The 24,785-nt window shown below is 37.6% G+C and overlaps 4 protein-coding genes across 4 annotated transcripts; 1 reads left to right on the forward strand and 3 right to left on the reverse strand.

Moving 5' to 3' along the window:
* Positions 1-3,112: 3,112 nt before the first annotated feature.
* LOC108116858 lies at positions 3,113-3,577 on the reverse strand. Its single transcript, XM_017228920.2, has one exon. The coding sequence runs from the start codon at positions 3,427-3,429 to the stop codon at positions 3,118-3,120; it is 312 nt and encodes a 103-aa protein (XP_017084409.1). The 5' UTR covers positions 3,430-3,577; the 3' UTR covers positions 3,113-3,117.
* Positions 3,578-3,999: 422 nt separating this feature from the next.
* Positions 4,000-4,907, reverse strand: LOC108116837 (neuropeptide-like protein 32). Its single transcript, XM_017228890.2, is given in 2 exon segments — positions 4,000-4,225; positions 4,227-4,907. Coding segments are annotated over 2 exon segments (345 nt in total). The 5' UTR covers positions 4,442-4,907; the 3' UTR covers positions 4,000-4,095.
* A 3,635-nt stretch (positions 4,908-8,542) lies between these two features.
* Positions 8,543-9,381, reverse strand: LOC108116816 (holotricin-3). The gene has a single exon (XM_017228865.2). It carries the CDS (start codon positions 9,060-9,062, stop codon positions 8,649-8,651), a length of 414 nt encoding a protein of 137 aa, XP_017084354.2. The 5' UTR covers positions 9,063-9,381; the 3' UTR covers positions 8,543-8,648.
* A 3,297-nt stretch (positions 9,382-12,678) lies between these two features.
* Positions 12,679-13,382, forward strand: LOC108116840 (keratin-associated protein 16-3). The gene has a single exon (XM_017228896.2). It carries the CDS (start codon positions 12,800-12,802, stop codon positions 13,211-13,213), a length of 414 nt encoding a protein of 137 aa, XP_017084385.1. The 5' UTR covers positions 12,679-12,799; the 3' UTR covers positions 13,214-13,382.
* The last annotated feature ends 11,403 nt before the right edge of the window (positions 13,383-24,785 follow it).

Genomic DNA, 24,785 nt, shown 5'->3' on the forward strand with positions numbered 1-24,785 from the left:
TAATTAGGGATTTTTTCTTAGATTTTCCAGCAACGGAAAACTTTGCGGCCAGGATGTGCCTACATGCCGGAGTATTTGTGTGTTTGCCTCTGTGTGTTTGTGTTTGTGTGGGTGTGTGTGTGCTTTCCATCGCCACAAATACAATTAAACGTGGTAGGCGGGAAAGCACACAACGAAAAACCAAAATAAAATCATCCTTAATCTGGCCAAAAGTGTATTTGAGGTTTGGGGCAGAGTGCTTTTTCCCCTACAATGGCTAATTTATATGATATTCCTGTCGGACGGCGAATTAAAGTTTATTTAAACACGCTTTTCACTTAATGGGCTTTTCACTAAAATTTGTATTTATTTATTTTTCGTATTCTATAAATACCATAGCATATAATCCTTTCCGTACTAATTTGATTACCCAGTTAATGCTATCATGGCATGTTGGTAAAATAAATTAATGCTTTCTCCTCTTTCAAATGCAATTTTGTAATAAACTTAAAACTTTTGGAATGTTTACAGCCTCCGCACTCCTTAGTTGTTTTAATTGTTTTTCTAGAGAAATGACAATGAAATGGAATCTAGTTGTTGGTTACACTACTTGAGTGCTGCAACAAGCCAATCAATAGGTAACAGTCTAAAATTTACTACCTCAAATAATGGCAATTTTCAGATTTATTTGAGCATAAACTTATCAAAAGTGCAGAGTTTGCTGAACGAAAGTCGATGGAGTAATACGCTAAAATATATTTATTAAAGAAAAAAATGAAGTAAGTCTAATTGGTTAAATTTTATAATTTAGAATATAAACACAAAAACTTTTATGTTTGGTGGAAATTTATGTCTAAGAAAAATACGAAAATATATATTTTTAACTTAACTTAACTTATTTATTTCATCGTTTTACTTAACAATTCTTATTTGAAAATCTGCAAAAATGAGTCATGATAACTCTTTAAAAACTCCACTCTTCCCCTTTTATCTTGCAATAAAAATTATTTAATAGGTGATTTTCACCCGAACGTTGCAAACTGCTGACGATAATGTTATTACCCCATTCTATTCGCATTGTTATTTCACACTGGTCGAAGGATCCTGGATAACCGAAGGATCTGTGGGAATGTCAGCATGATGGAGTAACAGCAAAGAGGAGAGAGCCACAACCGCAGATGGACGGATAGCCGAAAGGACAGATGAACGGACAGACGGGCGGACACAGGACGGACAGGCATCCACATTCTGATAGCAACTGTCAGTCACTCAAGCAGTCCGTTAACCAGGCAACCAAGCGTTAGGGCCTGGTCTAGCTGAGCTGGCCAACACAATTTCCACGCATCATTGTAATTGTTAATTACTCGGATATTTATTCTCTCTCTCTCTATTTTGTATTTTTTTTTTTGTCTCAGACGAAGAATTTTTTGCCCCCTTTTAATACGCACGCACGCACAGAGCAATTTGGCCAGATGCTGCATATTTATGCTTATGGCCACATCTTCTGGCCAAGCCACGAAAGGAGCGCTGATTTGGCCGCCACACGCAGCTAACAAGCGATGACCGGCGCCATTCCACCCACAGACACGTCAACACCAAACAACGTCGTCATGCCATTTGGCAGTGGGTGGATAGAGGATACGGAAAGCAGGCTGTGCACTGAGAGAAATTTTAATTTATTCTTTTGAAAATGCCAATACTGTTAGAGAAAGTCTTAGATCAGTAACTAATGCCTTTTTTAAATAGTTTTTACAACTAAAAACTTTTTAATATAATATGAAGATTTCATAAAAGTTATTATTTGGTTAAAATGTTTTTTAAAAAAATCGTAGTTAATTTTAAAGTACATAAATTTTAAAATGTTGTCATGTTTTCGCAAAATGAAAGTTAGTAAAATATAAACAAAAGCATTTAGACAAATTTTTCCTAAAATTCTTTTAATTTTATTACCAAATTAAACCTTTAACTACTTAAATTTATTTTAAATATTTTTTAACATTAATCAGGCTGTTAAAGTTGCTCTTAATGAAAAATTCTAAAACAAACTGCAACTAGCTTAAAAAATATTTAATACCCAGAGACGATTACCTTTAAACTCATATCCATTAGCCATAAAACATATCCTGCCAGAGTCTACCTGTTTTAATCAACTTATAATATTATTAGGATAATTTTTTTTTAAAGTGTTTAGTACCAGTTCCGTCAGAATGAGCCACGTCAAGTGAGTTCACAATTTTTGAGTGCCACCATTTTTCTTCCGCCTCTGTCAGTAGCGAGTTTTCGTCTTTGTAGGAGCGCTGCACGGATTATCCTTGGCATGCAACGCCTTTATCCTGTTTTATTTGTGTTCTTCTCGGTAGCTCCAATTCCTTCTGTTTTCGTTATATATATATATATATATATATTTTTTTTGTTGTACCCGCTGATTTCGCTACTTAATTTTTTTTTGCCCTTTTTTTTCGTTGGTTGGTGGGTCTGCGGCTGTCTGTCTCTAGGTCTGGGTGTCTGTCTGCCCTCCAGTACCCTCTGTGTATCGTCTCGTTTCCGTTCTGGCTGGGGCTGATTGGGCGTATTTTGTTATTTTCATGCTACTGCTGCTGCTCCTGCTGCTTGTCTGTCAGTCAAGCCAAAATGAAGCCAGAAGAAGAAAAGTCCTGCTCCTGGCTTTGGTCCCTGGATGGCACCCGCTCGTTTGTTCATTCGCTTTTTTCCCACGTAATTAAAACTTGAAACGCATATGAATTAGAAAATACGAAATAAAAAAAAGAATACAAAAACCAAAAAAGAGAAAAAATGAAAGAAAAAAGAAAGAAAGTAGAGAGCGAAATAAAATACGAGTACGCGACCCGGAATGGAGCCATTTGATGGTACAGAATGACATCCTGTTTCCCGCAGCCTGACATCGTTAACATCGCTGATTAAGTTTTCTTGTCCTGTGCTCAGTCTGCATGTCACTCAACGTGATTTGAAATGAAATTTTTATAATTTCAGCATCGCCCTTGGGCGAAACTCCCCTCCCACCACCTCTTCATTACCCCCTTTAAACCCTTTTTATCCACTGGTTTTTGAACTTTTTAATGTTTAACTTTATTAAGTCGACATTGACTGTCATTTTGGAGGACAATACAAAAAAATACCCTAGCGACCATAGAAATTTCCAGCAAATCCTCCTCCAAATCGACGATCATGGATATAATGCCCAAAGGGTTGTACAAAGTAAGGATTAACATATGGATTACCCAGATAATAGGGATTACCAATAGGTCTTCCTCCAAATATTCCAATGCCATAGCCAAAGGCTCCAATCTGACGGCGTATCCGCTCTACAGATTCGTTTTTCACTTCATCTGGCAGAGGATGTTGATCTTTATTATCCTCGGACTTATAGTTTTCTGCTAATGTCAGCAGAACTCCAAAAAGTAAAATTATAAGGCAACGTAGAGCACTCATCTTAAATCTAGTTATTTCTTGGTATCAAAGTAGCAGCCCTATTTATGGGAATTATCAAGAGAGCTAGAGCAGTGTAAACAAGTTAAATACTTGTTTTGGCAATTATAAAAGCTACTTCTTTTGATTTATTAAAGAAGCTTATCCAGGTTAAAACTTATCTTTCAAAATCTGGTACCACATATCAAAAAGAAACTTTCTTGGGTTATACACAGAGGAAAAAAAGTACGTTAAAAGTCTTAAATTTCATTCGAAACTTGACAAATTATGTTTCTTTAGCATTAACTAATGATTTCAAAGATTTTCAACATTTACTAGTACTTCTACTTTCAGACTTTAAGGACTTTAAGGTCTATAACTTCGTGATTAACTTGAGTTGTATCCAAATTTTAATAATAATAATAGATTTTATCCCATCCAGGTAAAATGTCAACCATTAATACTAAAGAAATGGTATTTCAGCATCTCTGTATTTTCAACAACTTCCCCTTTAAACCCATATATAAGACGACTAAGCACCTGGAATGGATGTTAAAAAAGAGTACGGAGCCACATAAAAAACTGGCTCAGCACTTGGTCGGGTAATTAGAGCAGCAGCTCGTGTTGATTTATTAGCAGCTAATTCCTGCTCTGATCGTATCACATATATGCACATTAAATTAATAACACTTAGCCGTAGAAGGGACCGCCGAAGAAGGGCGGCGGCGGTGGTGGTGGGGGATAGAAGCCCCCGAATCCGCCGCCACCGAAACCAGGTCTCCGGAACCCACCGCCGCCTCCGCCGCAACAGAATCCACCGCCTCTCCCTGCCAAATCCTCGTCGGCCGCCGCCGAATCCAAATTGCCTGGCCAGGCGAACTGCCGGCTGCTCCTGCTGCTCCGTTACCTGATTTACATCCGCCAGAGTCAGTTGCTGTACATCCACATCCGCCTGGGGGGCCGTGGTCCCCGATTTGGCCAGTAGGACCAAAAGGCCGGCACTTAGCACTAATAGATTCAAGTGGTAAACGCGCATCGTTCCGTTCCGTTGTCTCGCTGTCTCGTTGTTGTCTTTCACCCAAAAAGTTAACTATAATCAAGCCGATCCTACAGCTAGTCGCCTTATATACCAAATCATTCGACCTGACTCTAGGTGATGACTGTGGGGTTCTAAACGAGTTCTGGGTGCCGACGACCTTAAACAATTAAATTTCCTGAGCATAATCAAATGGCGAAGAAAACCCCCCGACTCTCAAGGGCCTCGAGCTGAAATTGTAAACAACTAGACGCAAGGGAAAAAAAAAGAAAATAACAAAATCATTTCTGCGCAGTGCAAACAACCTGTTTTTCGTTTTACTCACTCCATTCCTCAACTCATTCGCTTCTAATTATGTTCTTCAACAGTGAGAATAAAATACTTAACATACTACTCTACAAGTTTTCAAACGACGACGACAGTAAATGATAGCCTAATAAATTAGGGCAACGAGTTTATAATATTTCTGTTATTTATAGAGAAGAATTATCATTGCTTACTAATGGGAAAATATGTTTTTCAAATTTCTTTATTTTCAAGAAGAACATGAATAGTTGACATTAACATTTATTTATTTAATTAACTATGTATTTTCTTTATTTTTTTAAAACCCTTTGCAAAGTTCAACATTCTTTCCAAAAGTGGCAAGGGGACACCACTTGTTAAATATACAAATTGTTAGAAAAATACGAACGAAATACACAACGTATTATTATAAATAAATAGTATTAACCTGAAGAATCAAAATTCAATTTGAATTAGATTATTTAATGATTTTTTCTATGAGATATGCCAATTTGAAGTTGCATCACAAAATTAACCTTTTGAACAGCAAGTGGTGTTCGCTAGCAACAGCTAACTTTAACAGCTTGTATTTTAACAGTTAACTGTTAAATTAACATTTTAGGTATGTAACATAACCTTTTGATCATTTCTTAACATGGTAAAATTAAAAAAAACGGAAATTTGCATACTTTCGAAAAATTAGTTTTGGCCACAAAAACGGGTTAAATTTCACATAGTGCACTGCAGACTCGATTCAATTTATGAAGTTCTTACAGGTTATACATTTTTAACTAATTAACTAATTATTATTAATTAATTAGATTAAAACATAACAGCTAATAGCTTAAAATTTATAAAAATTCTTTTAAATACCTCTCGGTTCAGATAATACTTTAATTTTGAATATTAATAGCTAAACGATATTCCAAAAATAAAACTTTTAGTCCCGATTGTAAATAATAATCCGAAATCTGAACTATACATCCCCTTACCCGTTGTAGTTTTATTCCTAAATTAAATGGCTTAACTAGAATATAACTAAGCCAAAAATGTAACTACAAAAGTATAACTATTATTTTATATTATTTAAAATTCAAATTTGTTATTTCAAACAAAATAAAAACTAAAACAGCTGCAATTCATAACTTCATAACACTTCATATTGAGTATAGAAATTCTATTTAACGTGACAGTTGACAGATTTAAACCCATTTGAATGTAAGTCTTCAGTTGTACGATATTATCTGGAAAAAATCTGTAACTTAAGGGTTATAAAGATGAAATATAGTTCCAGAAAATCCAATTTAAATACAATTTAAATTTGCCCATTGGTAATCTTAATTAATACTTATCATATTTTTCTTATGACACATTTCGATTGACTTGATTCTCAAATCAACTTTTTGTGATAGGGCAATTACATAAATAAACAAATTTTTTCCATCTATAGAATTTATAAGGAATTTATATATTAAAAAAGAACTCTCGCTTTAAAATAAGAATAAAGAACAAATCAAACTATCATGGCATTACGTCATTTGGCGGCATTTCGAGCAAAGTCATTATAAGATAAAAATCATAGAAATTATAAATATCTATTCCACGGGATTTTTTCTTTATTCTCATTTGAAGTAGGTGGAAATCCCATCTGCGAATTTAATTATAACTAATCACATATGTACGTTTGAGATTGCAAAATTGTATAAGCTAAAAATCAAAATGTGCCGTCATTTTGATGACGGGACTAGAAAAGGTAAAGGCGTCTCAAATCCAATTACAAATACAAATACACAATCACACACCATTCTATATGTACATATGGTTAATTTCATTTGCCGACATCTAATGCTCATTAAGAGATTTCTTAAGTACAGGCCACATGTGAGTTGTTTACAATTCAGAAAAGCCGCCTCGAGCAACGCCTTTCTTGTCCGCCCCCTGCCAAAAACCGATACGTATTTATAAGCCATAAATAACGTGTAAACAAAAAGACGCCACAAAACAACAAGTATACGCCCGATGGGCCAGGAAAACGGGCTCAGCATCTCTCTCTTGTGGCGACACCAGCAACAACAACAATTCTAACAACAACATCGCGGCCAAATTATAAGGCTATAAAAGGCAATAAAAAAAACTTTGCGATATCAAATTACAACGCCCTCATAAAGTTATAAAAGTTTCAAGCGTATCCAAACGCACAGCACGTTCCACATCACTCCGCCCCGCCTTCGCCTCCGCCTCCGCCACCTGCCCATCTCACATTTCCCCAGATTCCCATCTTTTGGGATCTCGATTTTCCCTTTTCTGGGGGCCAGGCCTAATATTTTCAATAACAAATCAATCAGCTGCGGCTGCTGCCGCGACGGTCAACATGGATAATCAGTTCGAACGGCTTTTCCCGACGGTTTTTTCTTTTTCCGAACCGATTTTCTGCCAGCTGCTTGGGCGTTGCCCTTGGTTGGGCGGACAACGAAAAGTGGGCGGGTGTGTATACGAAGGTGCCGTAGATTTATTGAGACACGATTTCGATAAGAACAGCTTCGCCAAAATGGCCAAAAAGTCTGAAAAATCAGGTCATCGAATTGATAATACTCTGAGGGGAAAGCCTGGAAGATGCTTTTTTGAGGGATTTTAAATATTTTTATTTATAATTACGAAAGTTAATTCTAATCAATGTCTATACATAATTTTAATTCTTATTAATATTTTACATTTTCTTAACTTTTTTCATGAAGCTCTCTTTTAAAGAACTATTAACCAGGGTTACTTGAGAATTATCTTAATACTTTGTTAAATGTTTCAGAAGATTTTTGAGACTTTACTTCTTAATCTAAAACTGTTGAATTCTTTAAACCCCAACTATGCAAAGTCATTAAAGCACTGGAACGAAAAAAAAAAGAAAAGTCCTCTTTTAACAAAGTTCCCAAAGTATACCGTGAAAGTGTAGACTAACAAAGCCTTTTACAAGACTGCGTTCTAGTAACAAGGAATTTTTCACGAGCCAGATGAGGAAAAAAATGAAAATGAAAATGGGCGATGGGCGATGGGGGAGAAGCGAGTAAGAAAAAAAAGAAACGAAAACTTTTATCAATGTTGGCGTATGACCCTTATATGAGTGGGTGGGCTGGCCGTGTGGGTGGCTGTCCTTTGCGCTAAGGTCAAGGGATAACAAAAGGCGTAAATTTAAAGCCAAGTTAATTTTTTAAACAATAAAAAAGGACGCTTGTCAAAAGAGTGGAATTTTACAGCAAACGTTTAATCTTAAACGACTTTTGCGAGCCAAACGCGATTGGCAAGTTAGATAGCAAACGCCACTGGCAGCAGCAGCAGCAGCAGCAGCCGGGGCAAAGTTTCAATGGATTGCTTTGTTATAAATAGGCCAAAAGCAAACTGAACGGCGCACGAGAAAGAATTAAATGCTGATTTACAGGCAGAAAAATACCGATAAAATTTATCTTCATTTTTATCCATGGCAGCCATAGAGTTTAAGGATAATATAGATTCTAGAATCTAGAGGTTGAATATCACTTGAAAATTTGTCTAAAAGCATGCTGTGAAAATAATGTGGGCTGTTTTCAGTATTTATCTTTCCTACTTCAAGATTCCCCATATGTTGTAGCATACTTGTAGGGATATTTTTTAAATCTTCTAGGATTTTTGGGGTAAACATTGTTTGATGGTAGCCCCTTTGAGTTTTACCTCGTCATTTTGAATCATTTTTCAAGTATAACAACAATTTTTTCTAGTGCCCTTACATTTACATTTAAGTCTAAATAACTTTGCCAATCACTGTAGGCCATGCAAATGACAAGGAAATTAAGTGAATCAAAGAACATGGTCGAATGTATTTGGAAATTAATTAGAACGTGCTTGACTGCACTTTGATTAGACATTCTATTTCTAGTGGGTTAAGTATGCTAAGTCAGTCACAGATGATTGCTGGTTGGCTTTTAGCGTCCAAACCGCCGCCGAAGCCACCTCCAGGACGGCCTCCGAAGCCGCCGCCTCCGAAGCCACCTCCTGGACCACCGCCGAAGCCACCTCCTGGACCACCGCCGAAGCCGCCGCCTCCGAAGCCACCACCTGGACCACCGCCGAAGCCACCTCCTGGGCCACCGCCGAAACCGCCGCCTCCGAAGCCACCTCCTGGACCACCGCCGAATCCACCTCCTGGACCGAAGCCGAATCCACCAAATTGACGAGCTTGCCGTGCTGCCACTGGTGCCTGGACACCGGCATCCACGGCCAGGAGTTGAGCCGCAGGATCAAATGTGGCTGCTGAGGAGCCGGCGACCAGAAGAATGGTCGCCAGGGCGAGGCAAACGAATGTGCGCATATTCGAGGAAACTTCTGCCACTAATCACCGACAAAGTTTCGATGGATTCTATGAAGACCCGGCACTGCGGCCTGGCAATTTATATGATTTGGAATTTATCGACTGGCGGCGTCGTCGTCGTCGGCGTCGGCGGAGGAAGCGAATAAAAGTTGAAGTGGTTCGACCGGGACGGGACGGAACATCAAAGTTGCGAGTGTTAGGCCAAAAACTGAAATGAATACTGCGGGCAGAGCGATTCGTATTAACTGTTTAGCTAAGCGCTAAGCAACAACAACAACAACAACAATAATATCGTTACCAATAATAATAACCAAAACCTATTAGGCAACCAAAAACGGAGCGTAGCAAACTTTTTCGCAAACATCCACATATAAATGAGAGGAGCTCTGAAGTGGCCAGGCCGGCCGGTTGAGATGGGCTTTCTCCCAGACATCTGACTATTCAAATGCGCAAAACATTCAAGTTTCTTGGCCGGCATAACAAAACAACAGATCGATAGACCAAGTGGCCAAATGTATTCATGGAAAGCACCATCTGAAGTGGTCCACTCCATTCATCTTTCAGATTTCGTAAAGCGACGTCGACTCGGGGATTTTGTTTTGTTTGTTTGACTTAATTAAAATCTAAGGGTAAACACGGAGTCAGACGCAACTGGTTGTTATTTAAATGTTATCAATTTTGTTTTTATTTATTTTGATAGAGACACTGACTCATTTCGGTGATTAGCTTAGTCAGTAGTTAACACATTTTAAGAACTGGTCTGGGGATTTTCTTTATACTTTTCTATTAATCTTGCTTTATAGTTTTTAAACTGTAAACATTTTAGTAATTTATCACTGTAATTTATCATTGTAAGAGTTGTTTATTTTCAAACTAAGTAATTTTTAATTGTTTTCTGAGAAGAAAAAACTGGATTGCTAATCGATATCATTAAATGCTTATATGAATCACTTCCTTAGAAATTTTATAAAATCTTTCCAACAAAACAAGTTCTTAGGTGATTTTTAAGTGATGATCTCTGCTTAAAAAGATGTTCTTATATAAAAACCTAGTATAGTTACTTTATTAAGTTAAATTAAGTCTTTCAAATGAAACATCTTCCTTATAGAAAGCTAATTCTAAACAATTATTTAATAAATGTAAACAAGACTATAATCTCCTCTAGGTCGTCTTATTTTCACAAGAAAGTTAATAGAAGTAAGGAGCAGAAAACTTTTAATTCAATTATACACTCAAAGTGAACGTTAAAATAAATCTGCTACGGCTCAAACTTATATATTAAACTGATTTGCCCTCTGACCTGTCATCCGTCAATTGCCGGCCATCGTTCAGTTCAACAGGGGTAAAAGGAAAAATGACATCACTGCCGCCTACTTTTTTCACAACATTATAGCCATCTTTTTTCTTCTCTTAAACTTTATGTTGAACTTTTCAAAGAAAGTAACAAACAAAATGCAAGCAAAGGAAAATATTAAAAACTTTTAAGGAGGGGGGACAGTCGCATTAAAAGCGAAAAGATTTTCCCCAGCTTAAACAGGTAAAAAAGTTATACTAATGCGATCGTGATTTCATTTTTATTACGACTTATTATTAGTTATAATTATGTGAGCCACATGTTGTCAACAAATTATCTAAAAAATATTATCAAAACAGGAAAACAAATCTTAATTAATATTTCTTCTATCGAAAACCACAAGCAGTTCTTTTTCGTTACGAATTCAATTTAAATTCCTGTTTTTTCTTTTAAAATATTAATTTCCATTTTGGCGCATAAATAACCCGTGAACCTGGCTTACAACTCAACCCCAAAAAAGCTGAAATTAGTTGGCCGGCCACCGCTGAACACCTGGCCAATGTAAATTAGTAATTTTACTAATCGCCATTCGGTTCGTTTGAGCGGGAAAGTACTGTAGGGTAAATGTTTGCGTGGCCATTTTTTTAAGTTTCCTGCTGCTTTTCATTTTTTAATTCTTTTCTACTTCAGTTTCTCCACTGATTATGACAATCATAGTCAAAATACTTTTTACGCCGGGTCGGCCGTGGTCGAGTAAAAAGTGTATTTTTAATTTATGCCTCGTCTGAGATTCTCTTTCTTTTTTATTTTTTTCTCCCATTGAGTTTTCCCAGTTGCAGTCTCTCGGTGGAAATTTATGCGGAAGTTTATGCCAGCCAGTGGAGAATTTTTTGGACTCAGGGGATTGGGTATCTGTAAGAGAGGGGAATGGAGGGTCACAAAATGTGCATCATCATTTTGACGTTGACATCGTTAATTGACCCAGTTTTCTGGACTGGCTAAAAGCGCTTAAATTTGAATAAGCAAATTTGGGCAGCGAAATGGAGATGGCTATAGAGGAAGGAGAGAGAGATTTTGCATTTTGCATAAATGAATTAAAATGCCGCAGCAATGGCTTTGGATTAGACAACGGATTTGTACGAAAAACACATGCGCCAAAAAACCGCAATAAACCAATTGAGAGCTATTCAGAGCCGTCTATTGAGCCATCGAGCATTGTTAATGGCCGGCCCGCGCTCATAAAACAAACAGCGAAGCCAAACAGCAGCAAACAGGCCAAAGCAAACACAAAGCAGGCCGGCAAACTGGCAAACTCGCAAACTCGCAAACTGGCCGAACTCGACAAACAACAAGAGCAACAGCTAACAGCAATTCACACTTACGCACCCCGAAGTTGAAGGCGTCTGCCGAAAGTCTGGGAATGGGAATGGGAATGGGAATGGGAATGAGAATGTTATGGAATGGGTATGGGTATGGGGTATGGGTCTGGTCAATAGCATAACTAACCTTCAAATGAAATTAGCACATTTACACAGCTTACCTGACCGCAGAAGTTGTGTGGCCAACTTGGCGATTTCATAGCCAATGTTTTAGCCACAGAAACCACCAAGGATTTCAAACCACTTCTAAGTGTATCTAAAAGCATGCAGCGAAATGTTTTAAGCTGAAATGCAGAGAGCACAAATGCAAAGTGTACTTTTAGGCGCTTTTATACGTGATTTCAAAGCTGCAGCGAATGTTAAAGAGGATCTGCAAATAAACAAATTTTTTAATAGATAAAAAAAGTAAGTACATTTTTAAAGTTTCTTTTACTATTTATAAAACAGTCTAATAGGGCTAGTTAGTTGCCTAAACTAAAGTATAATATTCTAATATTTATAGTTATACCCCACTTTTCCCGTTTATAAAATATTCAAAGCGCAATTTAGGCTACTTGCTGTAATCTGAAATGGCCAACACTGCTCGGAAGTTGGTAACGCCCGCAAAGTGAAATGTTTTGCTCTTTAAACTGTCTGCCATTCGATTTCATGAGCGCCACTTAGCGTGCCACCAAAAATACCCGGGTCGCAACCATATGAATTGGCTTTTTGTTCCTCAATTTGCGGCACTGGCACTGGCACCGGCAGCAGCCTCTAAGTTGCTTGCTGGGGCAACCGTACACTCGCATATTTTAATAGTTTGTTTTATGGCATTTACATTAGCATCTAATTTCTGCTAACAAGCGACCGCAAAAAAAAAAGAAAAACAAACAAAGAGACCAAGTCCAAGGAAAGGAAATCGCGAAACAAAAGTTTCCATTTTATGCCCAAAGTTCTAGGCTATAAAGACACCGGTCGCACGTTGGCCAGGTCACAGTTAGCAAACGGAGTGCCCACGGAGAGCAATCATAAAGCCACTGATAAAGTCAAGCGACCAGCAAGCAGTTCAAGGAGCCATAAGGATAATGCGTAGCTGGTTTTTATTTGGATTATATGCGCTGCTAATCGCCGCAACAGTTGGCCAACCGCTGCAGCAAAATGAGTCCGGAAAAACTGAGGATGACGAAAGGGGAGAGCGAGTGAGTCGCCAAATTCCCTATCCCTATTTGGGTGGCTATGGAGGAGGATATGGTGCTGGCTATGGTGGATATGGTGGCTATGGAGGATACGGTGGCTATGGTAGCTACGCCGGCATACGCTCTTCACTTTATCCTTACGGCAATCTGTACGGCACCAGCGGCTTGGGTCTGGCTGGCGGATATTATGGTCGTCCTTATGGTTATGGCGGTGGCTATAATATTGGATATCCGGCCATTGGCGGCTTTGGTGCCACTGCCGGCGGCATCTATGGTGTTAGTCCATTTTCCCCATTCGCTTAAGTGGCTATTCGAAATAAAAAAACCAATACGAAAAACCAAAAATAAAAACAAAACTGAAAAAAAAACGAAACTTAAAAAAAATTTTTTAAATTTGTATGAAGTTTTAGCTGTGGTAAACTTAACAGGGATTACCTAATGATTCCACAGTCGACTATTTGACAACGTAATGGGATTGTGGTTAAAGGGATAAAGGGGATAGTATCAATAATAAAAAACAAGAAGTAACGCTAAAATCGAGTGAAATATACAACTTAAGAGGTCAGACATTCCATTTTCCGACCTTCTTCGGCATTGTTATTGTCAAAACATTAAAATTTTAGGCTTGGAAACAGGATAGGACAAATTTAACATTTTCATAAATTGTACTTTAAAAATGTACTTTTTTAAGTTTAAATGGAGATCGACTAGGAATTAGAAAACAAGCTCATCGAGGTATAGCATTCCATATTCGAATTATTATTGGTAAGGTTATGGACATAATACTATCATTTTGAGGATAAAATCTCAGATAGGCAATTTTCTCATTTTCTTTTTTTGCGAAAAAAAATTTCAAAAATGAAGAATTTTAGGGTTGACTGCAGTTTTAATAAAAAACTTAATACCGAATCCAACGAGATATGCCATTCCAACTTTTGGCCTTGTTTTGGTCAAAGTACTTATAAATTTGGGGCATTCAATCAGGTTAAACCAAAATTCGCATTTTTGATAAAGGGCTAAGGGGTAAATAACTGAAGAGGGACTTCACTGCCTATTTAAGGACTTTTAAACCTAATTTCTTAATAAATGTTAAATATTAAAAGTATAAAAATTTTGATAAACCATTAGGTATTGACAAAAATTATTATTGAAAAGAATTAAAAGAAAGTCGGAAACTCTTACTTCTACGGGTCTACAGACGGTCGGAAAGATGGACATGGCTAAATAGACTCGGCTCTTGACTCGGTGTTCATATTTACTTTATAGGGTCGGAAACAAATCCTTCTAACTTTTATATACTTCTCAACGAAAGCAACTAATCTTTTTACTTCTCAAACAATGGGTATAAACATAAAAAATAATTTGTAAAATTTGCTTTAGAGACCGATAGATAAGAGATATGGGGTCAGCATTTAAATTGTGGTTAAGGGCAACATAAATTTAGGAATATAACGATTCTAATCATTTTTTAAAGATCTTGATAGATGTAACCAAAACATTTGGTTTAAGAATACAACAAAAACTCGTAGTAAATGTTTCACTTTGATGGCCCAACGATATCAGCTGTTTATTTGCCCAGAGTCCAGCTCTTCTTTGAAGCAATTGAAAACGCTTATCGCTTTCATTCATTAAAATCTAGCGTGGCTTACCGCATTATTTGCCCAGCTTGGCGCTAACCGGAGCTCAATCACTTACTTTACAGATGAGGGAAAAGCTTAAGCAAATAGGAGACGGGGTTTCTTCTCTTTTTTTTCCCAGCTTTACAGACAGGAAGAACTCACTTCTTTTTAGATTTTAATTGCCGATAGTGTAAGCACTATGCGATCCCATGCCACATGCCGCAACCTACACTCACAGGCCAGTCGAGCAAAGTGTCCGAGTGTCGTTTAATTAGTGTGTGACTTTTAAACGACTTGCGTTGCACATACGCCCCGTTGCACTTATAGACCAACTCTCTCTCTCTCCCAGTGTAAGCAAACAAACACACACATGCGACTCAGAAAAGCGTACGCAAACAGAAAAACAAGCAACAGGACATCGAAGACACACATATACATAGAGAGACCAAGAAAACAGAGGGGGAAATGTCCGATGCCCTAACGAGCTACGTGAGCATGAATTATTATTTCAATTAACAGCAACGAAAAACCAGTCAAGAACTGCAGTTGGCCAATAAAGTCAAACGGTATTTGCATGTCCTGCGCGGTGGGGAATCCTTAATAATTCACAATGGCATGCCGTCAACTAATTGTGGTGTTTAGTTGCCTGCTTGGCTTGACTTCCTAATTGTTGTAATTGAACGTAAATTAATAATAATTTTTGGAGAACAATCACTCATTGATGGGCAAATATTTGTGTACGGTTTATGGCAATTAAACGAATTATGTTCGTGTATTAAGTTTTGTATAAATAATATAATATATTAATGTACTTGGAATGTGTTTTTGGTTATCTTAATATCCTAACTTAAAAGTTTTAATTTCATATCTTAGATAACCATAAAAGAATACTCCTTAAGTAACCATCAGGATATTCCTAAGCAAATCTGATGACCTAAGCCATATACCCCGCTCTTTAAAGATCTCAACGTTTGACAACTTGGCTTTGACAATCCGTTGACAAATAAGAAATGTGTCCGCTGGTCTTTTATCCTCTACGGGAAACTCTGATTGCGCTTCTACTTGGTGCCGATTATCTTTTAATGTCTCTTCGGGCAGTAGTCGAGGTATTTTTCTCTCTTTTTTCATTGCTGAGAGGTTTTGAAAACACTGGAACCGCTGCTGGTGCTGCTGCTGCTGCTAACCCATTCATTGAATCTAACTGGTTTTTATGCGCTCGCCAAGCCTTTCAGTGGGCTTCGCTTTTGATTTGGCCAGTGCTTTTGCCAATTGCACTCGAAATTGCTGCAGCGGGCGCTGTGTTTAAAATGGCAATCAGATAACACCTTCCTTTTTAGCCATATTCCACTCTATACCTCTATTCAGAGTCAGATGGTGCGGTTGCCATTGCCGTGGCCGCTTGAATTGAAAACATATATACTATACTATATATATATTTTTAGCTTTTTATGCGTAGTTTGGTCGGCGAATGGTATGCTAAACTAAACTGACTGACTGACTAAAGGCAGTGGGCCAGAATGGGTTGCCAGTTGGCATAAGCTTTATACATTTTTACGCTTTGTGGCCCCCGCAATGTGTGTGTATTTGCATGTGTATCAGCTCAAAGTAGCGTGAAATAAAAAAACGTCGACACTTGAGACCGAAGCCTTTGAGTGCTCCTAGTGTTTATATAAATACATACACTTTCTATATAGGTATATGTATTGCATAGTCCGTCCGTGTTGAAGCGTAAAAAAAACATATACATCCATAGATGAAAATAAAAAAAAAGAAAACAAGTTGATGGCCGGCAAAAGGCATAGCCACAGAACGAAGAGTGCCAGTCCAACGAAAAGGTCCTGTTGCGGAAAATGAAATCTCTATGTTTTGTGCTCTAAGATCTGTCCATCAAAGTGGCATCCTAAGAAAGGCACACTAGGATGCTCGACCGATGACCAGATAAAGCCAAGATTGCACTGAGAAACAAAGAAGTTCTTTTAAAGCAAAGGAAAAAGCACAGAAATGGAAATCAGGACCGAACGAGCTAAACATTTAACTAAAAAATAAATAAATTAAAATAATAAAAACAAGAGGAAACGCTATAGTCGAGTGCCGCACTATAGATCCCGTTCTGTTTTTGATTTTAAATATTATTTTGTAGTGGAAATTAGGGAACCTATTGTGGAAGTATGTTGGTATGCTTATAGTGACGTCACTGCCCGTGGAGCCTTTAACCTTATTTCTTCATAAATAGCGAAATAATGTTCGATTTGAAAAATTTTTGTAAGTCGATAGATATTAACGAAATAGTTCACAAGGTCAAACGAAGGCATTCTAATAATATTGGACTCCACAGTTTCCGCGGTTTATGGGCGTTAGGTGGGCGTGGCCGGATGCAACTCGTGGCAAGTTGCGAGGCATCTCTAAATACGTGTTCTTAAGCAAATTGTGTAGCTTTTATAGTTTCGAGATTTTGTTTTTGGTTTTCGGTTTGTGGGCGTTGAGTGGGCGTGGCGTGAATACAAAATTCGGGGGGGGCTGTGGGACCCAAACCCCCCCTAATCTCCCCTTTATTACCTAAAATTCCTAAGAACTTCCCCCGGTTCCAGACCGACGGGAGGGAGGGACAGGGGGACGGAAAGAAAAAAAAAACTAAACCTCATAAAATTAAAAAAAAAAAAAAAAATATTATTAAAAAATTTATTTTTAAAAAAACTAGACATTTGTTAAATAAATTTTTCTAAACCCAAAACCTATGCATATTCATTAATAAAATCTTAAAAATGGTTTATATTGTTTCTGATTGAGAAAGTTTTTGTACAATTTCCGATAAAATTCGTTAGAAGTTATGGAATCGCATGAACAGAATTTAGTGTTGGTGACTAGCCAAGAAGATTTACGACTTAGGATATCAGACTGTGACCCCAATAATGACAAACAGGCGAAGCTGATTTTGAAAAATGTTTTCTAAAATCCAGCTAGGGGAAACTATTTATTGCTTTGCTGAAGGAAACTATTAAAAAAATAAATAATAATAAAAAAAAATCAAAAATAGCAAGATAAATAACAAGACTTTGGTTTTCTATACCATTTTTTTTCAAGTGATGAAACCCACTGGAAAAGGATGAGAAGCTGAGCCGGTGAGCAGGTGAGGCTGCGGTTGGGCCGCAACCGAAATACCTTCGCACCCTTTCATCAGCAAAGTGGCCAAGCAACAGTTGTGCCTAGTTTTCAAAGGGACCCTGGCCTAAAGGGGGGATTGCGTTTAGCCCCGCATCTCTCTCGGCCAAGACCGCAAGCTCCTAGCCAAACAGTTTAAAGCGCATTAAACTTATCTGATGGCAAGACGAACGATGGACCAAACAACCAACCAGCCAACCGACCATCCAATGGTTGTGTATATAGCTCGCAGCTGTAGCTGTGATAAGAGCCACTTGGCCTATCAATGCATTTTAAACGAGACGCTCGTAAGCCAAACTAATGACAAATTAATATTAACAAAGCAATCTGCTGCTGCTCTTGCTGCTGCCCCCAAAACAAGGACAACAGCAGCATAAACAAATGCCAGAGGCCGGGTCTCTGTCTCTCACTGATTTGCCTGGAATGTTACTTAATTGGAACTTAATGTGCCTCGAATTGTTTACAAACACAAGGCCCCCAGACCCTACCAGGGTAGGATGGAAATGGGGGCAAATTGGTTGGTTTAAACGGAATGGAAGGGACAGGACATTGGGCCAGAAACGGTCTTTAGATAAAGCAAAGTGGCGACAGCTTTGAGCAACACTTCAAAATGAGACCCGCTGTCGAGCGGGGTGAAAGTGAAAGAAAAATGCGTTTTAAAGTGACACTTGATGTAGGTAATGTGACAGCGTTACAAGCCAAACGAAAGAAGCGAAATAAAATGGCATAAAACCGAATAAAACGAAACAAAAGTGTTTAGGGTCAAAATTTGTTTTAAGTTCGGATCTTTCAATGCCCTGTGATTTATTTTAGTAAACCTTCTTTTTCTTTAAACTTGTAAGTTGCATTTTAAAAGCCTTTAAAGTTAGATTCATAGAATCCAAAAAGCTTAACAAATAATAATTTTAAATATGAACCTAGAATATTTTTGATTTATCAATTTAACACTAATCCTGCAAAGCAGAATAAGAGTTTGTTTTAAGTATTTGGAATTTATATTGTATTTTATTTATCGATTTAAATTTTAGGGAAACTGATCTAAAATTTGATTGAATTCCCTCCTGGTCTTAGGATTCTATTCCAGGTTTCTGACCAAACAAAATCTCCTAAAGTTCAGTATGTGATTACTGGGACATCAACACATCGCTGTATGGCTCCTCCCCCGAAAATGTATCCTTCAAATAGGGATTCGCACTCCCTTGCGATTTGCGTTCCCAGACCGGGGCTTTAATTTGCTCGCTCCATTGCCCCAGACATTCAGGCGGGGCGAGTCCGCTGGCCGTTGGACATTATCTTAAGAGCAGTCGCTCTACCCTCCATCCCCCACCCACACCCCCTTCGACAATAAGTCCTGCGTCGCGTCCAGCGTTGACAGCTGTTACAGCTGCAGAAATATGCAAATTGGAAGGCGTTTTAATAGATAAAGAGCAGAGGCAGCGTGCCGCGGCAATGGCGCGGGCAAATGTCCCACGCAGGACACTCGACGAAAAAGGAGCGCCCGGCTCAGGCTCACACAATGGCTCACAATAAGGGAAAAACCGTGGCGAAAAATGTTGGGAAAAAAGAGCGCGGCTAAGTGGAAGGCAGCCATAATAATGGCTTTTGTTGCATATTGTGAAGTTAAATGCGGAAAGCTTATAATCCCATTTCACTAAAGGGAACTGGAGGATTTTTGAGAATCATTTAGGATGCTACTAAAAACGTTTCCATGAAAATTGAAGCTATTTTCTATAAAATAAATAATTATATTCACCATTCTATCAGCTTTTTATAATATTTAATCATGTTTTTAAGAAGATAATACAAATTTTCAACTGAAATTACAATCTTTATCAATGAAAATGTAAAGAATTTTCCCCTAGAAATTATAATGAAAGAAAAGAATCAGGTTGGTAAAGAATACAGCCACTTTGCCACCTGCCCTGCGATGAGGAATGTGTGAAGGCTTTAGCCCGTATCCTTCTGTGCGCGGCTCCAACTTAAAATGCAAAACAAAAACTCGAGGGTTTGAGGGATCTAAGTTGCGTTGTCATCGCCACGACGACGAATGTCCTGGCTGTTCCGTTGTCCATCCAATTGGCAGGACCCAATCCTGTTGCGCTGTTTTACGTTCTATAGTTCTTTTTTCCAGCTCTTCGGCATTTGTTTTTTTGGGGTGCCCTTTTCCTTTTCTTTTGCCTTGCCCGGAACCTTAACACTAAATTGACTTTTAATGCAAAATAAACCAAAATAATGTATTGCGTAATTTTCTTTAAAGAATTTTTACATTAGCATTTCAAAAGAGATTCTTCTTTGTTGCTCTCTGAAGCGCTTGGGTTTGAGTTTGGGTTTTTCCTCTCATCTCATCGCCATTTCCCTCCCCCCTGCAACGGCCTGTCGTCGCATTTTCACGCCCTTGACTTCGCTATCCGTTTACCTTTTTGCCAGCTGTGTTGGCCATTTGCTAAGTGCGACATTAAATGTTGCGTGAGGATAATCCAATCTGCTTGACATGAATTTTAATTTGCATTGAGTAATTAGCCCAAGTTCATTTCGCTGCCCAGAGACTCGGTCCTTGCTTAAATGCTAAATAGAAATTTGTCTGAAAACAGTTTTTGGCCGTTCCTCCATTCTCTCTATCTATCTCGGTGAGCGTCTTTTCGACTTCAGTCATTTCCCTTTGGCTTTTCCTTTCGCTTCTTCTCATACGTTTGCTTGATTTCGTACAAATTAAACTAATTTGGTTTTCCCTACCTTTTTTGGTTGGCGAAGCTGGAGGACGTTTGGCACATTTGCTGATTACGCTCGTCCTGCTGTCGTCAATCTACAGATAAAGAAAAACAGATGACTTTATGATGACAAAATCTGTGGAGATTTAATATTAAAAACTCTGTTAAAGGGAAATTTAAATCCACTTTCTGAATACTAAAATTTAATTTATATTAAACTGGGAAAAATGTAAAAAATCAAAACGATAACAGTATTAAATAACCATTTTTTTCAAGTGATTCTTTGGCTATATCTCTGAGTCCATGGCTCGTCAGCAGGCAATTGAAACAAACAATAAAACGTGCGCTTTTCGTAATTTAAATCAGACAGAGAAATGGCTAAAAAAGGGACTTTTGCCGCATTTAAAGTTGGCACAAAGAGCGAGATGCCGCTGTCAAGTGCGAGGGAGATGGTGAATCAAACGAGAGATTGAATTTCTGCTTGCCTGCACTTTAATTTGCCAGATGCTAACGCAAAATGCTAAAAACACACGTACGCCGAAAAACGAATTGAAAATCACACGAAAGCACACACACACATACACATTGCGAAAAATGGTGGGTGGGTAAATAAAGGGGGAGGAGAAGGGGTGGTTGGGTGGTAAATAAACGCAATCAACAGCTCACAGAGCATTCGGCAAAATAATAAATAAATTCATAATGGCATTCGCAAATGACAAAATATTGCATCGCCAATCGACAAAATATTAACACTCACTCAAACACACGCATTTAGGCAGGCATTCCATCAGTGACACAGATAGAGAGAGAAAGAGAGATGGAGAGAATGAGAGGCAGTGAGATCCTGACGTCACATAAGCCACGACAAATTATTGCATAGAGCACCACAAATTTCATAAACCGGAAACGCAATCAAGCATCGCTTATACGCAGCGTTGTTTGCCAGTCGAGCATTTTTATCCACCACTACCAAGCACATCCCCCTAGCACCACCACCACAACCCCCTTTTTTGGCCATTCAGTGACAAAATGCATTTATATTTTGCGTTAGACAAAATGCCGAAAAACCGCATTGAAATGCGTATTTCGAGTGCATAAGCTCTCTGGCTCTCTAACTCGTCCTGTCTCTTTCCTATAGTCCTCGCCCCATCTCCATCGAACATGGAGCTAGCCATCTCCTTCTCATTTGTTAGTACGCAATGAACTGTGGAGATGAATTAACTCGATTTTGGCATGATTTGATGATGATTTGATTTGTTCCGAGACAGGCGGCACGGGCCAGTGGACCACCAACACAATCGCATAATCGCCCACTCACACAAATATCAAACACACTCAAGGGCACTGAGAAAAAACATCAAATCAATTCCGTTTTCTATGAGTAATTAAAAGCTTAAATTTAGTTTAAAACGGATTCTAAATTGCCGACAAAGGTGGCTAAGAATATTTTTTAATTAATTTTAAATATTAAAAATTAAAATTAATTAAGTAACAACAAAACGTGCTTAGTATTAATCTCAGTGCACTTAATACCCGCACACGCCGAATACCGGACAATTTGCTTGAGAATCTCCGGATGAAAATGTAGCATACATTTGGGCGCCACTAATAGGAAAAACCAGAGCGCGTCGATGGTTGCGAATGTCATTACCACAAACGCGAAAATTGCATTCGAATAGATGCAAATAGCGAAAATGCTAATGAACACTTACAACCAGCACGACCGCTTAATGTGCATAAATGAATTAATTAACCAACAACCTGTCGCCCACATGCAAAAGATTTTACCAGTTTACCAGTTTCCAGCAAAATGCAGAGATGAGCTTGAAACTCTCCAAGCAACGCAGCGCCAAATAACAAACTAAAAAGTAATAAAAAACTATCATTTTAATTAATTAAGTCACATTACCCATGTCCAGTTGTTGGCTTTATATATTTAATTAACAAACATTTATTTATTTAAATCAATTACATTATTTTCGAGCTGAAAACTAATTTTGAAATACCAACAAACAGAAAAAGTTAATTATTATATTCCATTTTGTTTAATTGTCAATTGCATGTTGGGCTATAAAATAGAATTGCTGTCACTTAATTTATTAATTAAATAAATATATTAGAAACTATGATAAATAAAGTAAGTTAATTTAAAATTTGTTAAAAATTATAAGACATTTTTCTCGTGGGAAACTAGATTTAAGAATACCTTTGACATGGAAGCGAATTTTCCCACTTTTATATTACAATCTTCATTTTTAAACTGATTTATCTTTCTTATTAACCTTAAAAAGAAATTTACCATTAAAACATAAATGAATACCAACATAAATATTGTTAAATTTGAAATTAAAAAAAATAAACATCTCTTTAATACAAATAAGCCAACTTTAAATAAAAACTTTCTTGCTAACCATGGGATTTTAAAGGATTAATTTTATTAATTGCCGCAGTTAATAATATACAAATAACTTTAAAAATAATTGGCCTTTTCCGATGGCAATAAATTCACCTTTTCATATAACCTTTACAAGTTGATGTTAACTCATTTACATAAATCCGATAAGACACATAACAAAACAGCTTGTTTAACTTTTATAAAACCGTAAAAGGTCAACTAACTAAATCGATTTTTCCCTGGCCAGCTGGGCTGACTGCGTTGATCCTTGATCCAAAACAGCGACTGGACATTGTCCTGGCAAAAAGTAATTCAATTACAGTGTAACAAAAAAAAAATAGTGCCTGAATGCAAACAATTTGTAAGCAATTTAAAACAAATGTATTTTAATTGAATCGAGAGTCGAGCTTAATGTTATTAATGGAGTTTTTGGCCCTGATTGGCCGCATAAACTCGTTGATTCACTCACCCACTGAAAAATAGGAAAAGGCAAGCATGTGAACCCACTACTACTATATACTAAACTGCGAACTTATGTTTACAAATTTTGTAATTAAATTTTAAGTAAATATCAATTCAAAACGGCAAATGACATTTTGTGCACCCAAAAACATAGGATGCGGGCGATGGAGCTTGGAGCTCTGTGGAAATTGTACAGTGAGAGAGCGGATTGCGGGAGGGGAGCCAGCGTTGATGATGATGACACTAAATAAAAGATTTTATACTGTTGATTTTTGCGCTTTTTGCAACTTTGCACGTTGCATTGCACTTGATCTGTGTGCCAAACGTTACAACGACACTTCAGCAGGAGTGCGGACTGAAGATGGAGGCTGGTCCTGGGCTGGTGTTGGGCTGGTTGATTCTGAATGGGTTGAAGGAAGTCCTGGTAGTCGTCCTGCCAGTCCTAGTAGTCGTCCTGCCACTCCTGGCAGCAGCTGCACCAGTTGTTTGTAGCATACAATCAGCTCGTTTCGTTTTATTGCCAACGTCGTCATAGAGCAACGCCAACAACATCGCCCTTTTCGTCCTTTCGTCGTAGTCGTCGTCTTCATCGTCAGCGTTGCGACGTCGCCTAGACACAAGACTTGACAGCAAAGCAAAATTGTATTTACATTCAATTAGTGCCAACAAAATTGTCTTTGGCTGCTTGCCGTAGCCTGTGCCTAGTGCCAGAACAACCAAAGCCAGCTTTCACAGACAAGGCTCAGAGCCACACGGCCAAAAATATATATTACCAAAGTTCAGGCTTCTCTGTGCTGGTTTTCATTAATAAGTTATATATTTTTTAAGGATTTTCTTTAAGAAGAGCTTAAGAATTACATTAGTTTATAAAGTTAGTTAACAATTTATTCTTCATTAAATAAATTATCTTTACAATTATTGACAATTTCACAAACTTGAAAGTGAGTTGTTACTTTTTTTTGTTATGCCAAGTGTTGGCAATGAGGTAGAGTAAGAAATATTGAAAAAATGTAGAACCAGATATGTTTTTAGTTCCTATAGAATATAAGCCATAAGTCACTGAAAAAAGAAAGTAATATTTAATTAAAAATTTGTCAACTTTCCTGATAACACAAAAAAGCAAATAGCCTTCAGGCATTTATTAAAAATTGCTTTACCAATAGCTCCAGGGCAATGACTTCTTTATTTAACCTCCCCTTTATTGATGATTTTTTTACCTATTAAACAGATAAATTGTTTCACAGGTCAATAATTTTTTATGACAATAACAAACATTTTTATGTTATATATTTTTTCACTGTGCAGAAGTTTTTTGCAAGTTGGCTGAGCGTAAATTACTTTTCGCATTGGTGCAGGCGAATAGGGGGGTGCCGGTCGTAGGCGTGTGCCTCGGCATGACCCATGTTTGCAGCTTTTTAGTTGGGAGCTAAGTAATGTAAAATTTATTTTAAATAAACTGAAAATATGTTTTGGCTTGTACTAGTTGGTTTTTTTTTTATATTTTACTTGTTTTTGTTGTTGTTGTTTTTTTT

This window comes from Drosophila eugracilis, unplaced genomic scaffold, assembly GCF_018153835.1.
Source record: "Drosophila eugracilis isolate 14026-0451.02 unplaced genomic scaffold, ASM1815383v1 contig_415, whole genome shotgun sequence".
NCBI classification, from domain to species: domain Eukaryota; kingdom Metazoa; phylum Arthropoda; class Insecta; order Diptera; family Drosophilidae; genus Drosophila; species Drosophila eugracilis.

Bases quoted from the DNA above. Each gene is read 5' to 3' on its own strand.
- LOC108116858 (XM_017228920.2), bottom strand. From the start codon at position 3,429: ATGAGTGCTCTACGTTGCCTTATAATTTTACTTTTTGGAGTTCTGCTG.
- LOC108116816 (XM_017228865.2), bottom strand. From the start codon at position 9,062: ATGCGCACATTCGTTTGCCTCGCCCTGGCGACCATTCTTCTGGTCGCC.
- LOC108116840 (XM_017228896.2), top strand. From the start codon at position 12,800: ATGCGTAGCTGGTTTTTATTTGGATTATATGCGCTGCTAATCGCCGCA.